This window comes from Aulonocara stuartgranti, assembly GCF_965226115.1.
Source record: "Aulonocara stuartgranti genome assembly, chromosome: 23".
Taxonomy (NCBI): Eukaryota; Metazoa; Chordata; class Actinopteri; order Cichliformes; family Cichlidae; genus Aulonocara; species Aulonocara stuartgranti.
Window position 1 is genome coordinate 6,919,502 of NC_138958.1, and position 15,753 is coordinate 6,935,254.

The 15,753-nt window shown below is 40.9% G+C and overlaps 1 protein-coding gene across 3 annotated transcripts in view; it reads left to right on the top strand.

Moving 5' to 3' along the window:
* The window catches only part of ralgps2 (Ral GEF with PH domain and SH3 binding motif 2), a 73,007-nt gene that overhangs the window by 25,890 nt on the left and 31,364 nt on the right, over positions 1–15,753 (top strand). For all 3 annotated transcript variants that reach the window (XM_082523737.1, XM_082523739.1, XM_082523738.1), the window contains exons 6-9: positions 7,567–7,650; positions 10,514–10,603; positions 10,707–10,799; positions 11,355–11,481. In XM_082523737.1, the coding sequence (XP_082379863.1) occupies positions 7,567–7,650; positions 10,514–10,603; positions 10,707–10,799; positions 11,355–11,481 (394 nt within the window). The remainder of the gene's footprint in view (positions 1–7,566; positions 7,651–10,513; positions 10,604–10,706; positions 10,800–11,354; positions 11,482–15,753) is intronic.

The window sequence follows — 15,753 nt, forward strand, 5'->3', positions numbered from 1 at the left end:
CAAGTGCAAACTGTCATCAAGGAGAAGGGGACAGAGCAAATCTGAACTCGGTGTACATTTTTAGAAACATTTTAAAGCTTGTTATTTGTCATGATAAACCGATTAATAAATTAAAAATGAACGTAGGAAATTACGGTGGTGGCCAAGGTAACTTCTTTGTACATACGAAGTTTCTCCATTGGTGCCCCCAGACTTTTAAACCACATTATACATTAGGAATTCCCCCTTGCCATGTTTTTCCTTTTCCCTTTCATACATAGGGTACATGTGGTTTATGTCTAACTGTCATGTTTTGCAATAGTAAGCCACTGTGATCACAGCTCCCACGCTTTGTCATATGTCAGTTATGCGAAAAAAGGCCATCTGTATCTCGCGTATTCTTGCACACCTTTTCTGTTGTGAACGTTAGACCTCATGATTTGCCCCTGTTGGCTGTCAGGCCCTTTCCTGACAGACATGGATAACCTATGTTTAAGGTTGACCGCAGTGATCTTATAAAAACTGCATACAGACCACAAGCACATTGTAGCGTGGCTTATTCTGACTCCTGCTGTGGCATATGTGCAACATTTGCATTTCTAACAGCTCATAACCTTTCTGGCCTGATATCAAGCCACGTTTTAATGAATTAGGCTTCATATAGTACAACATGCCCTTTTGCGTCTTGCAAATAGTTTGTGTTTGAGCAGTGGAAAAAGGGAAAAGAACAGACGGAAGTTCCTTAGTAGAAGCAGGCTTTGTCTGTCGTGTTTGGTTTGTTGTGAAGTACCTTGCAGACTGACGTGAAGTGGGAACGAAGGGAAAGTGAACTAGAGGCATTTGGAAAGGAGCCACTGCCCTGATTGAAGAGGCGTGCTGAGAGGGTGATGAATGCCGTAGTGTACCATATGTAGAGTGACCCAGCAGGATCTTGGCAGGTGGTAGAGTGGACTGGTAAGGCTTTTTATGCTCTCACTGTGCTTTTGTTTCAGGAAACTTGCTGAAAAAAAAAAAGTACATGTCCATGCTTGAACAGAACTGAGAGTTTCCAGTGCTGTCAACCTTCTTTCCCTCCTCACAGACACATGATGGAGGAAAAAAACCAAGCGTGTGTGTTCAGGCACTCCTGCCAGTTCGCTCTGTTCACTGGCCAAATAGGAAACTGTTAAATTACTTTTTTTTTTTTCTTAAGTTGTGTAATCTTGCCTTTTTTTTTCTTTTCTTTTTCTCCCCCAAACCTACGCTCCTCAAAAAAATTAAAGGAAAAGTTTTTAATCGATGTATAGCATGAACTCGATTAAACATCTGGGATATCGATCTGGTCAGTTAAGTAGCAGAGGGGGTTGTTAATCTGTTTCAACTGTTTTAGTGTTAATGAAATTAACAGCAGGTCCACTAGACACAACACCCAAAAAAGGAATGCCTTTACGGGTGGCGGCCACTATCATTTTTTTCCTTTCTCATCTGTTCTGAGTGTTGACTAGTTTTGCATTTGGCTAAAGTCAGTGTCGCGAGGCGCTCAGGTACTCCAGCTCCCCAGGACGGCACATCAATATTCGGTTTATCGCCAGAAGGTTTGCCGTGTCTCCTGGCATGGTCTCAAGAGCATGGAGAGAGGCAGTTACTCTAGGAGAGCTGGACAGGGCTGTAGAAGGTCAAAACCCATCAGTGGGACGGTTTCTGCCCCTTTGTTCAATGGGGAACAGGATGAGCTCTATAAAATGACCTCTAGCAGGGCACTAGCATGTTGTACGTGGCCGTCTGCACTAATTGCTGGATCTCATCTGCCCTTTAAACTTAAATTTCCTTTTTATGGAACAGGACAGAGTTGCAAAGAGCCAAATTTGGCGAGAGATGACTCAATACTCTGTGCCAGTGCATGACGGCTTAATGACCTATGCCACAATTCCGGTACTTTGGAGTAAAGGTTCTACCTGAAATGTCTCAGGATGTAGAAAACGGCTGTTTACATTCTGGTTCGTAACCACAGACCCAGCTCTCTTATCTCATCATCTGTCATCACAAGTGATTCTCAGTGGGTCAGGTTGACCCAGCCTTCCCTTTAACTCGATGTTTTCTCCTTGGGCAAGTTCAATGGAAATGTGCACTTGGTGGTGATTGTGTTCCAGGGAGAGAACTAAACCTAGCGGAAGCATCTGAAGTCGTATCGATGTGCAGAAGGAAATTACTTTAAATGGTGCATTTAAAGCAAAATGCTTTGATTTAATTTTTTTTTAAATGTAATTTCCTATAGATGTCTTTATGGCAGTTTTTACATTAGATAATCCAAGCTTGTCCAATAGCAGTTTCATGGTTGAGCTGCTCTGTTCTTCCAGTCCTGCACTTAATTAACTAATAACTTCCCTAACTACATTAAATTGGCTGAAATGACCATAAAGTAGCTGTGACTTGACCTTTTGGTGTTTGTGTTCTAGCTTTTTTGCTTTCCTCTCTCCATAAACACATCATAACTGTCTTAACATAATAATGTGAGAGCTGGTGTGAGACAGTAGGCCACAGAGAGAAACTTGCATGCATACATGACACACAAGCAGATATTCTGGCATGACCTTGCAATATTTGCCCCAGACAATATTATAGTAGAACAGAGCTTCTCAGTAATTTGTGTATCTTGGTCATGACGTAAAGAGAGAGCCTGAGAGGTCTAGCCAAGTTATCTGGATGAAGAAGAAAAGATAAGTCTGTCACAATAGCTATAAAAGATTACACGGGACCCGTGGATATATACAGCAAAAATGGTGTGGAGAGATGCTGTAATGTCTGGCCAGCCACTTTGAACAGGAAACATAGTTTATTCTATTTATCTTTTGATTGGAAAAGCAGCGTGAGCGTCAGGTTTAAGAGATCAGAGTATAACATGTCTGTCCTTCACAGCAAACACAGAATGTAAACACATCTGCTTCTTATGATGCGTAAGTGACAGCTCATAAACCTCTGCCAGACCTGAGGGTTGTTGTAATTTACTTCCACTACGTAATGGACCCTCATCAATGCAGTACAAAGAGAAATTAACAGAGCTTGAGAGCATTGTCAGTGTCTTTGTGCTCAGTTTGGAGCACAGGTATAAATAATGGAAACACCAGAAGATATTTATTTTTTTTCAATGGTAAAATAATCTATACTGCAGACCAGACTGAGCTACAACCCCCAAATGAATTTCTGTTATGTTCCTTGGCTGTTGGTTTGCCATTAAAGTGACAAGATGGATCACAGAGAGAGCGGGAGGAATGGATGTGGGGGTCTTGTTGCAAATCTTTTTCTCTCATTTGAACTTACAAAGTATTGACTACTAATGGATTTTAGCATTGGCTGGTGTTTATTGTTTGAACTGGAATGTATAGCTGCTTGCTATAGTATGGTTGATCAGCTGACAAAAGGGGGAAAAGTAAAATTAAAAAAAAAAGGTAAATTATAGATGAATTTAGGTGAAATAAAGTGACAGTGGCTGACTTTTTCACCCTTCGTTTTCTCAGTTTTTCAGTCCCAGCAGGGTATTTCTAATTTCATAATCAGATCTCCAGCTGGATATTATGAAATAAAAGCTGCGGGGGAAAAGTAGTTGAGTGATGCAGAGCGGATTGAGAGGCAGAGGGTTGCCTTTTTGTTTTTAACACACAGTCATGACAACAGCCAAGTACGTAATTTTGTGGCTTTGGCTGGCAGGTTTTGCTCCAATTCTCAGGGAACTATCAGATTGCATTTTACGTACCGCTGAAAAGTATGTCAGATCCTCACGTCTGAGAACCCAGAGCAGAAATCCTCAGAACAGGCTGACTTGTAGTTGGATGCAAGTTATGTTTGTCTTTCTCAGGCCTATCTTGGCTTAGTCTCTTCCAGCCCTGGATGCCAGATAAAGTAACATTTTCTAAAACGTTCCCCCCCTTTTGCTGTCCATACAATTACAACTATAAGAGAAGCATCACGTAAAAGTTTCTGTAGGTCCCTGTAGATCTGCACAGTAATGTAATGTAGAGATTAAACTTTTATTGCTGCACAACAAACGCCGGGGGAAATCTTTTTTACACTGCAGCCTGTCAGCATGATGATCTGGACATGTTGATCACAATGAAAGCTGGAGAAAATAATGCTTTGGTAGTAGAGACAGAAGAACCACATGGACAAATTTTCCATTGTCAGAGATGATTTAGTCCAGTTTTACTGCAATATGGTCTTAATTATATTTGATTTTTGTGTAAGCATATATCATCTTTGACAAATACAGTTTGATGTCTTCTTTATAGCAACACGGCTTCTTCTGGTTTGAGTATAATAAAGCATAAAATGCGTGTACTGAATTACATAAATAAATGTACTTTTAGAAAAGTAATTCTTTCCACGGTGTGTGCATAGCCAGGTAATGGGGGCTGCTGCTGCTGGCTTGAGTTCCTGCCAAGTCTATAGTTCATGACTGTCTGAGATGAATGTATTTTTTTTATTTTTTTGTCTTAAGACAACAGAAACAAAATAGCAAATCAATAGATTCTAAACTCTCGATCGGCGCACAGACAACCAGAGTCCAGTATCGGCCCTCCTGTCACTTAAACTCTTATCTCTACAGTCTCCTCTCTGCTTTTATCAAGCTTCATTTCAGTTTCACTGCCTCCCCTTTCTCATGTTACTTCTCTTTCCGTTCTGTTTCTCATCTTCATCAGCTCTTCCTTTCTTGGCCTGTGGGCTTTAACTGTTTCCTTGCATCTCGACACAGGTTTCCAGTAGATAAAAGAATTTTAAAAAAGGAAGTGCTGTGATAGCTCACGCGAGCTCATCGCGAATGGTGGCCAAGCAGCAGCTTATCGTTTTATTTAGCTTTTGCTAAACAAACCAAGTCAAACTTTGGTGATTATGAAGATGTATATGGTCCGTTTTTTAAGAAGTTTTAAGATTGTTGTGGCTGATGATGGTGTCTCATTTATTTTAATGTCTTTGATTGATGATACCCTTTAAACCACCTCGGCTATTGTTTGTCACTTGTAGGTCGTATAATCAATCGTTCAGCCAGAGGTGACTTCAGATTTCTTTAACAGCTCTTAGTTTAAGTGTACAGACCCAACAATGTAAATGTATCTGGCTCCTATCAGCCCCACGGGACTGCGCTTTAATGAAAATGCTGCTCAGCCAGACCAGCGTGTGGAAACGACAGGCTGTCTGTGGTTTGGCGTAGCAGACGTTTTTTTTTTTTCTTTCTTTTACTGCACTCTTTTACTGCAGAATTTTAAACCCTCTCCTTACCAGAGCTGCTTTGTGAAAGCCCTTCTCCAAACACTCAACTGTTGTCAGAGTTTGTGGTGCCTTAGTGTGAAATGAGGCTATAAAGGACCTAGGAAAAATAAAGGGAATAAAATCCTAATGGCCTAATGGTCTCACATGAGGAAACTGGACTTAAATGATTTCAAACACGGATGGGTGGTTAAATTAGAAGACTGGCCCAGGTGGTTTAGTGATGAAGGTTTTGTACAAGTTGTTTAAATTTTGTCGCCTTCCTGAGTGACGACAAAACACCAACGTCTGTCTGTATGCCCCCTTTTCAGGTGTTCAGCCTACCTGGGTGGGCAAGTGGTGGTTTGAGCACACTAGCGCTACCACTTCCTAACTGTGTGTTTGTTTTAGGAGTCATCACCAAAGTTATGTGGAAGTGAAGGAGAGAAAAATGATTGGCATTATGTCAGGACACAAGGAAGCAATTATTTGAAAAGGACTGATGTAAAATAAACAATTAGGGCACTATTTTAGCTGTATCCTGTGACGGGGACGGCACAGTTAAACACACCGGAGTCCCCGCGTGGTCTAATAAAACCTTGTGGGAAGATGCTGTGTTAGGGTTTCTGCAGTGTTTTATTTTACAGCCTCACTGCTGTGCCTGCATCTTTGCTCCATTGCACTCCTTTTTCCTTTACTTGTATCCTCATCCTGACTCAGGCAAAATGGATCCCAAGCATCACCTCGCCCACGCACGAGTGTCTGCTTTTAACATCTGTATTTGATATGTTGTATCTTTGCTCCCACCGGCGGATTCAGCTTGGAGACTCACCGTTGACCGAGCACAGCTTCTCTTTAGAAGTAGACACGGTGATACGGTCCAGTTCAGGGAGCTGCGAGCAGTTGGGTGGAGATTGCTACTTCCAGACAGTCTGACTGCCTCACAGGGGGTATTGTGTGGGGGAGCAGCAGTCTCTTTCAGCTGCTTATATTGTAGCCTAACTCAGCCATGCTGGCAGGGATTAGCAGGAGAGCTTGCACAACATTTTTCCTACTGTTATGTCAGTGTCCCTGGATTGTGGACAGCCTGCAGGGGCCATACGAGGTCCCGGGTTCCTGTTGCAGTGCAGTGTGTGGTCTCCAGCTTTACCTAATCGCTGAGGACATCAGCAGAAAGCCACACTCACTCTGGCCTGGTATTCAGAAAGAAATTGGTCTTTTAGGAGGGGATTTTCTTTGTTTACCTTCCAAAAATCACTTTTTTTTCCTTTCGATAACATGTACCCTAATTATTTTCCAAAGCAGCTGAAGCTGCTGCTCCTCTTTGTGCTGAAGTGATTAATTGAGAATGTTTTGACAGAAAATCAGTGAGCAGGCATTTCAGTTGCCCACATTAAAATGATCCACGATGACAAAAGCCATTCCAGTGCTAATTACATCCTCTTACATGTGTGTCAGTACTTTTACATTTTAGTGTCTTTATGTTTTTAAGCTCAGCAAAATACATTGCTTGTGCTTATTTAAATCCTCAGTGTGCAACAATTGCACCTTTGCACCAAAATGTCTTAATTTAAATTGTTACCATTGTTCTGTGCTTTGGTTTTGCCACGGCACAACTGCCATCAGTTGGTTGAAGTGAGCATCAGATTTATTTTTAATGACACAAAAAGAGGAAAAATGACTAGAAAAACAATGATTAGAAGCTAACACTTAAGTTTTTTCTGTTTTGCTACTTTGTTTTTTTGTCTGGTCCTGACTGTCTTTGCACCCCTTTACGAAGAATCCTTTTAAGTCTTTGATAATATTCATCTGGATTGAGAGGCACACATTTTGCATCAGTTTAAAGAAAAGTTGACGTTATTCATTTTACACTCATTTGTTGTCAAAGGCAATTGTTTACAACATGCTGTCCTCGTTCTTCACTGAATCCTTGAATGCTTGTTGCTAATACCTTCCTTGAGGTGTTGTTTGTCTGTTATCGAAAGCGGTGAGTTTAGAACATGGATAAGCTTACCAGCAGGTAATTTGTATCCATCAATTTATTGTTCAGGAGACTAATTATTTTTGAAGATCCTCGTCTAGATGAAAACGTGTATCAGTGGAAAGCGCAGACTTTACTGATGAAGAACATGTTGTTTTGGGCAGCAGTTCATTAATCTGTCCGAACCTTTGCCTCGATCTTGTCTTCAGCGGTTTTCCCGTTCTCATCTGTGTTTTTCTCCTCTTACGTTGTGCTCCCTACCTCTGGTACTCTCCCCACAGTGTGACCCTGACTAGACTGTTAAATACATCAAATAAAATGCTGGCGTATGCAAAAAAAGATCTGTGACTCGCTACATAATCTTTATTTCCCCGATTCTGTGATTTCAGGAGCTGTCAAGTTGTGGCTGGAACAAGAAGGAGAAGCACAGCTCTGCTCCAAATGTTGTGGCCTTTACCTGCAGGTTCAACCAGGTGAGACGGGGATCACCATTTACACTTATTGCCCTTTTATTTCAAATCATTCTAAAGCCTCAACAGAGAAAGAAGGAAAAAAGGATGAGAAACAGTCCTGCTCTAAGTTTATAGATTTATGTGTCTTGGCTATCCAGGAATGGAGGGAATAAAGTTCTTCTTTCCACCGCATCCCCTGCTTTCATTCTTCCATGTACCAAATCATCAACTTTGCTTTCCCAGAGGTGGTTGTTTTAAACTGTTTGTCATGGCAGCTCTTTATAGTCCCTTATGTCACCTCCCTGCTATTGACAGAGTTATATATATCATAAATGGTCCCCAGGTGATGCTGCTTTGAGGAAAAGTAGCTTTTGTTTTTTTTTTCCCCCTTCATTTTTTCTTGTCCTTGGTTTTTCCTTCTTTCTGGCATTCATGGGGTTTTGCATGTGTGCTTGTAGGAGTGCGTCTGGCTTGATCCCTCAGTGCCCCGTGACATCATCAAACAGGAAGTTGTTGGTAATGCTTCAAGGGGTAGCGGTGCCCTTTAATCCACTTCCAGTGTTTCTGCCAAATTCCTCTGGGACCCTCTTTACTGCCCTCCAGTACTAATATGAGATTATCTAACTGGAATGCGTTGCTGTGGAAACTTCTCCATGTATAGCACACCCCAAACAGGGATTCAAGATGTTAGCTGAACACACACAGCTGCCGGCAGCCAAGGAAAATGAGCTTTTTGGATAATGGAACCTGGACTGGGAGGACAGAGAGTCCCAGAAAGCCCCGTAATTGAGTTAAAGCCATATTCTCTGTCCTCCGGTCTTTGTTTTGTTGGCACACTGCTTTCGGAGCCAGTGAAGCAGAAAAGAATTGGCTAGCTCATTTGATACAATATGATGAGTGCACTTTAATTGTTCTTTAGTTTTCTGTAGAGACAAATTGGGACCTTTTTATTGAATAAACAAGGAATCAGATGGTTAATAAAGATGTAATGGTCATGAACCTAAACAAATTAGAATTGTTGTGATTTTTTTTTTTTTTTTTTTTTTTTTTTTTCCCCCCCTCCCGTACTCATCTTTACTATGGAACATACGTTAGCAGCACATCTGGATCATACCATCATCAGCTGCGGTTCCCATCGTTAGCCAAATCTTGGTCTCGATCCTTTATTTTTCTCTCCTCAGGTCATTAGTTGGTCACTCCACATATCAGCTCATGTTTGGATCTGTCTGCTTCCTCTTATTTATGATTATTGAGATCTTGGGGCCTTGTAGCTCCATCTGGAGGCATTGATACGGTCATAAACACAGTCCCGAAAACATCATCGTTGTTTCAAGGCATACCCTTACAGACACGGCCCTGTCTGGGAAGCCCTCTCTCAGGCACACTTGAGCACTTTGTGAATGCAACTATCTAGAGCGCTGTTGTCATGAGTGATCTCATCATTGCACAGTTTTTGAGGCCAAAGCAGACACAGGCACATGCTCTGTAACGAACCCCAAAAGGATCGTGATTTTTAGAGCCATGCTCCGTCCAGATTGACCTCAGATATCAAGTTAGACCGCTGAGGAACCTAAATGTGAAGCTACAGCATGCTTTGCTCCCAGATTGGAATCAAATTTAGTCATTTACTGGAAAGTCTTTTCTACTGCATAGATGAGGCGAAAGTTAAATGTAACAGGATTTCAGTTTTTCATTTTGAAAGTGGGAGCTGCTTCTTTATGGGAGGTCATTTCCTCAAAGCAGTAGATGAATATTAAAGTGGACGCCAGTGGAGTCGGGGTCCACCATCTGTGCTGTGTGTCTTCTGTCCATTTTCATCATCCTTTCCCATAAAGCTTAATGTGAAACGGTGAAAATTAAAAGCACACGGCTCTGTTTCCTGTCAATGCTACCTCATAGTAATATGTGTTTATAAGACAGGACATGGTGAGGGAGAATGAATTTATCTGTTCACTCCTGAGCTCCTCACCTCACCTCTGAAACAAGTCTCAGTGCTGTTTCCAGGAAAAAGTCTGCAGAGACAGCTATAGGTTAGGATTTATGCACAGCCTGACTGTTTAAAAGCACAGTGAAGCTGCCGCACACACACACTGAATTTGTAGATGGAGACACACAAAAAGGAACGTTGACCACATAGGCAAAGCCAGTTAATGTGCAAGTGGAAAAGTCAGAAAGTAATTCAGAAACTGAAAGAGATAAAGAGTTTTGTGTTCGACGAAACAGTAGGGATGGTCAGTCTTCGTCTCTTATCAGAACACAATGTGCAGACAGCTGTTGGCTTTGAAGCCCTTAGAGCCCTGTGGCGTTGAAGCTAACTTCCCCTCCCATTACCCCTCTTCTTCTTTTACTCTTCTCCCTTTTCCTCTTTCCATTCTCTTCTTCTCCCAGGAGCTTAAACACTGATTGATTCACTGACTTGTCTGTCTGCGTGCATGTGTAATCAGAGCTCTGGTTTGCCAGCGCTCTCCCTAAAGAGACAGGTTTCCGACATCATTCTCGGTCTAGCCAACTACTCTAAAGACACGTATTCCCTGTTTCCTCCTGCTTTCTTAGCTGAAGTATCAGGAGTTGTCGTGCGTATCCCTTGTGCATCAGCTGGATTTTTCTCTGAAGGTCTTTCTTTTACTCTAGAGCTCATTTCCAATTGACTAATGTAGCGTTTCTGCAGTTTGCCATGCGCTCTGCTGCTCTGCTTTATAACCGTTTTAATTAAGAGTTGTCACACAGGTCTTCAAGTCTTGGCTCTCGATTCAAAATCAGGAGATTTTGTGAAGCAGAACTACCCTTTGTCCCTACTTGAAAGGGATTTTCTGTAATACTTGGTCATTTGTAGTCCTTGTTTGTGAGTATTTTTTTTTTTTGTTTGTTTTCTTTTCTTTTCTAGACAAGTTTCTGGGTGGTACGAGAGATCCTCCATGCACAGACGTTGAAGATCAGAGCCGAGGTGCTGAGTCTGTATATTCGCACTGCCAAGGTACACAAGTCCACCCAGGACATGACTTTGTTTTATCCACACGAATGTTTGCTGTACCAATTCAACTTCATGTATGTTTGATGTACTCTACTACTACTCACAGAAACTGTGTGACATGAACAACCTCCATGCGGTAATGGCAGTGGTGTCAGCGTTACAAAGTGCTCCCATCTTCAGGCTAACCAAAACTTGGGCGGTGAGTAATATTTGCTGTGCTTTGATGTCACAAGTTTATTAGTAGAGTGCTGTCAATAAGCAGGAATTTCCCCAAAGCCTGCACCAAAACACTGGACACATAAACGGAGAATAATAAAAGTAGCACAAGTGACATGGCGTAATGAATAAAAGAGTTAAAACTTTCAGAAACTTTAATTTCACAAGGAAAATGAGACGTTAACAAATACACTTCCCTTGAACTCTGATTACTTTTAGAAAGATGTCAGCGTCTCAGTGAAATGCCAAGTATCTGTACACGAACTTGACACGATCTTTATGGATGGTGAACATTTTGAATTCATTATTCAATTTTAAATCAGTGTCTGTTTTACAAACATGTCTGTCAGTGTTCTCAGCGAAGATGTAGAAGTTACATAATAACATAATGATGTTGTGATGTAATGCTGGAAATTTCTTGAACTCTGGTCTGCAAAACCACAGGAGGTTCTTTTAAAAATATTTTTATGGTAAAATCTTTCCACTTGTACATCTTAGCCCTAATTTGTTCCCTCCTTATCCCTGTCTTCGTGTGTAGTTACTTAATCGTAAGGACAAGGCAACGTTTGACCGGCTTGATTACCTGATGTCCAAAGAAGACAACTATAAACGCCTGAGAGACTACATCAGCAGTCAGAGCATGGTTTCTTGCATACCATACCTAGGTAACAGACACAAATCTACATGCATGCATAGCGGGTAACTACTGCACCCCCCCCCCCCCCCCCTTCTTACGAAAGGTGAAGTTTTAGTCTAATATAGGTCTGTGCAAAAAAGCTTGCACCCCCCCTCATTTCTTTATATTTTACTTCCAAGAAATAAAGCTTTTTTTTTCTCTTGTGTTGAGGAAGAAATGGTAGTTGGAGGAAAAATTTGTTAAATTGCTATCAGACTATGTTCAGATGGATTTTTTCCCCCCCCCGGTAAAACCAATGAGCTATGAACCCTGTAAGCACAAAAAGGCATCCAACCCAAGGGATGGACATATATAAAGAGATGGGGACACATTTTGTGTTGCTGTGACACACTGCCTGTAGAAAAGTGCTTAAAGATAACAATTTGACAGTATCTTATTCACCAAAGCTGATATCCAAAGAGCTATTAGTCAAACGTATATCTCAGATGAACAGCAGATGAACAGTATTTGAAAGTCATGAAATGAGGAAATACAAATCCAGCAAAGACCTGACACAGGACCTGTGGAGTACATCTGGCCCTTCAGTCGATCCATTTACTGTTTGCCAAAGCCTCATTAGTAATGGTCTCAGTGGATGGGTGGCTGTCAAGAAGCCATTCTTAAGAAAGAGAAACGGGGAGAAACGCCTGATGCATGCCAAATTACACATGAACTGGACTGAAAATCAGTGGCAACAGGTCTGATGGAGTGATGAATCCAAACTTGAAAGCTTTCATTCAGATCATCTGCGGTATGTACGACGGGGTCGCGCAAGAGGTACAACAGTCCTTTAGGAAGCCTGGAGAACTATCCCTGAAGACTACTTAAATTACCAGAAAGCTGAGCTAAAAGAGTTCAGACTGTGTTTAAGAATAAAACTGGTCATACCAAATACGGATTTTTGAAGACAAAACCCCTTTTGTCTTTTTATACTGTATTTCCACTTATGTTTGCTCATTTAAAAAAAAAATCACTACACCCATTTCCAATTTTCCTTTCAAAATCTAAAGAAATGATGAGGCTTAGCACTTTTGCCTGATTTTGATTTCTAGAAATCAACAATGGCAAAAGATGAAATAAAAGTTAATTTTGGTCTGGTTTAAGCTAGAGAAGCTGATGCGATGTAGGATTTTTGCTTTGAAAGCACTTTTATTTCCAACCATAAACTTTGGATTAAAAAAAAAAGGCAGTTGGAAGTCCAGATTTCCATTTTAGCATTTTTGCTGACTCAACACAACACCACATGTTTTATCCAAATTGCTCATATGCTGTAAATTAAAAATTGATTCATGTAGATATAAAGCGAGGAATAAATGGGTGACTAGAGAGTTATTGTATTTGCTTGTACAACAGGTGCAAGGTGGTTTATTCCAACATTTGAGTGTGAGTAATGTTCTTGAGTAACATCAAACCTTATGTATCTCAATAGTTTGTTACACCATGGGAGACTAGATGTTGTGCATTTTAAAAACTTTTTATTTAGCAATAGTATTTTTTAATCACCTCTGTTTGACACAGTGTGTACCATATAACCAAAAGGATTGAAGATGCATTTCTAAATAACTTTGAACTTGCTCAATAATTTAGCCCTTCTCTGCAGAAGTAGCCGTAATGGTTCTAGTGACTCACATATTTGGGATTTTTATCATCGTCTATAAAAATTTCAATGGAAAACACTAAAATAAACAAAAATAAATAATCCCTAGTTTACTTTTAGTATCCATTAAGATGCCTTGCACTCAGCTTCTTATCTTTATGGGCTAAAGGTTACTTTAATGACAAGCGTCTGGGTTTGAAAAGCCAAACTTCCCTCCTGCGTTTGTCTTTACGTCACTACGACAATCATTTGTCAGTCAGTAAGCAGTAAGCTGTCTGTTTCCTCAGAAGCTTTCGCATCTTTGTAACACATCATTGATTTCCCCCCCCCCCTCCCTTTGGCTTAATGGTGAATGTTGAGCATACATTTTCTGCTCTCTTATCAAAAATCAAAGTTCCCTTTAGCAGGAACAAACACATGAATCACTAGGACACGTTAAAAAGGTTTTGTTTTTTTCCTTCCCTTGAACATTCATATTCCTTTTTCCCTCTGGCTCCACGGTATGACATCACACAGGAATCCCTTACGAGTTGCAAGGAAAACGTTCATGCCATGTGTGTGGTTTTATAGCTGAACTGTTTGTTCTTGTTTTGACTTCAGGTTGGCTAAATAACTTTTTTAAAACCTACCACAGTCCCCCCCCTTTCAATCAGCCTTGTATCATAGCTACCTCTGTGTGATTCAGACTTGGACACTCAAGTATGCACAAACAAACAGACACAAGGAAATACGCAGCGCGCAAGAGTCTGTTTGCCATTAAAGAAAGTTTAGGTGACCCATTTTCCCACACTGCTCCATCATGGATGTCTGTAAAACAATAAGACAAATGCACATCTAAACTGTGTCGTCATTGTGTATATGTTAATCAAAAGGAAACTTACTTTTCGGTAAGCTTTTGTCATTCGTCATTTGTTGCTCTGTCTTGGGGTGGGGATTTCTAGGGCATATATGTGGGAGTTGCATGGTCTTTCCTTACAGTATAAACTTGTCTATGATGCTTGTGGATGTGTGACCAACTAACTGGCTGCCTCAGGACTGGATCGAGCCAACCTGGCGCTCAAGAGAAAGAGAAATTGCCACTTTCTTGCTCCTGCACATTTCCCTTAATCGTAAATTCTCCCGATTCCTCCAGGGTGGAGAAAACGGGAATGAATGAGCAGGAGACTGAAAGTCGCAGTGCTTGTTCCAGAGCATCACTCCCAGCTAAGTGTTGGGTGTGCTTAAGGAATAAATTTGTGTTTGGTTTCTCTTGATGTTCGCATATTGACCTCTCTGGTGTCTAAACACAGAACCTGCTGAATTTGAGTGTTGCTGTAAATTAAAGTCCCAACTTAGAACAGAGGGCTGAAATTACCATGTTGTTGTTGTTGTTTGTTTGTTTTTCTTACCAAAAGGTTTTGTTTCCTAAACTTTATTTGAATGGCTTCTTGACATGTTTGTGACTGTGCTCAATTTCCATTATTTTTGGGTGTGATGCCTATCACTGGCAATAAACGGTCTGGAGAAAGAGCCATGTGTTGGCTCTACAGTGACACATTTGTGCTGAACTGTGTATATGCGCAACAGTCTGATCTCTGACCTACTATTAGGTTTGGCAGACATTGCTGCCTCCTGTCTAAGCTCACATCCTTGATCTCTAGCAAATCGTGTAGGGACAAAGAGCCCATAGAAACATATGGGTTAACTCTAGGAATAAAGCCATTCATGCAGTTTAAAATAGTTCCTGTCCTTTCACCTTCACCTTGTCTAGCAAAAGCAGTATATCAGTAGCAAAACTTTGCCACCAGTGTCTTTGGTGTTGCTAAACACTGCTCGACAAGTGATCTAATATCTAATACAGGATCATAGGTACTGTACACATGGAAGAAAATAAAACCTATTTGATTTGCATCTGATTTTAAACGCTAAAAATAATAAAGTTTTCGATTTCAATTACACAATTGAACCAACAGCTGTTGGCCGCGATCTGCTTGGTTGCACAAACGGATTAAAAATATCCTTTGTGTTCGTGTAGCTTGGTGCTACACTTCTCTGAACAGGATGTCACTGATAAAGAGCTCGTTAATATTTATGATAGTCCCAGTGTAATTTTATTAATGCGATGCTGTAGCGTGTATTTTCAGTTTTTGGCCTCTTGTTAGGGGAGAGAGATTTTTACAGAATGCCAGAATTGAGCTCAGTGGTGCTCCAACTCCAGCTTGCTGTTGCTGAGTAGTGGTAGCTGTGGGACACGAGCATCAGCGTTTGGAATAACTAATGTAATGGAAAACAGCAAGTTAAAAGTGTCAAATATCTCACATCAAAAATCCTGCCAGCGGGGTTGGGGCCGGGAGGTTTTCATAACCAATTCCTGTAACCTACAGTCCTCTGTGTCAGGCTCTAGTACGGCTAGTTCTCATCTGCCCCGGACCTTTAGAGCGCAAAGCTTCGGTCTGCTCTGACTTACAGTTCTTCTAAAAGAAGAGTCTAGTGGAGGCATAATTTAAGATGACTGGTCAATACTAGTTTGTTGACTTGTCTCCAAATTAGAAGATGTTTAGTTATGGCAGTTTATGTTGCTTTATTAAGTTCTCTGAAAAACTCCGGCTAAACAGGGGGACATAAATGACAATTCTTGTCTCACATCTGACCTACTGTAAATTTGTAAATGCAGTCCCCGTGTGT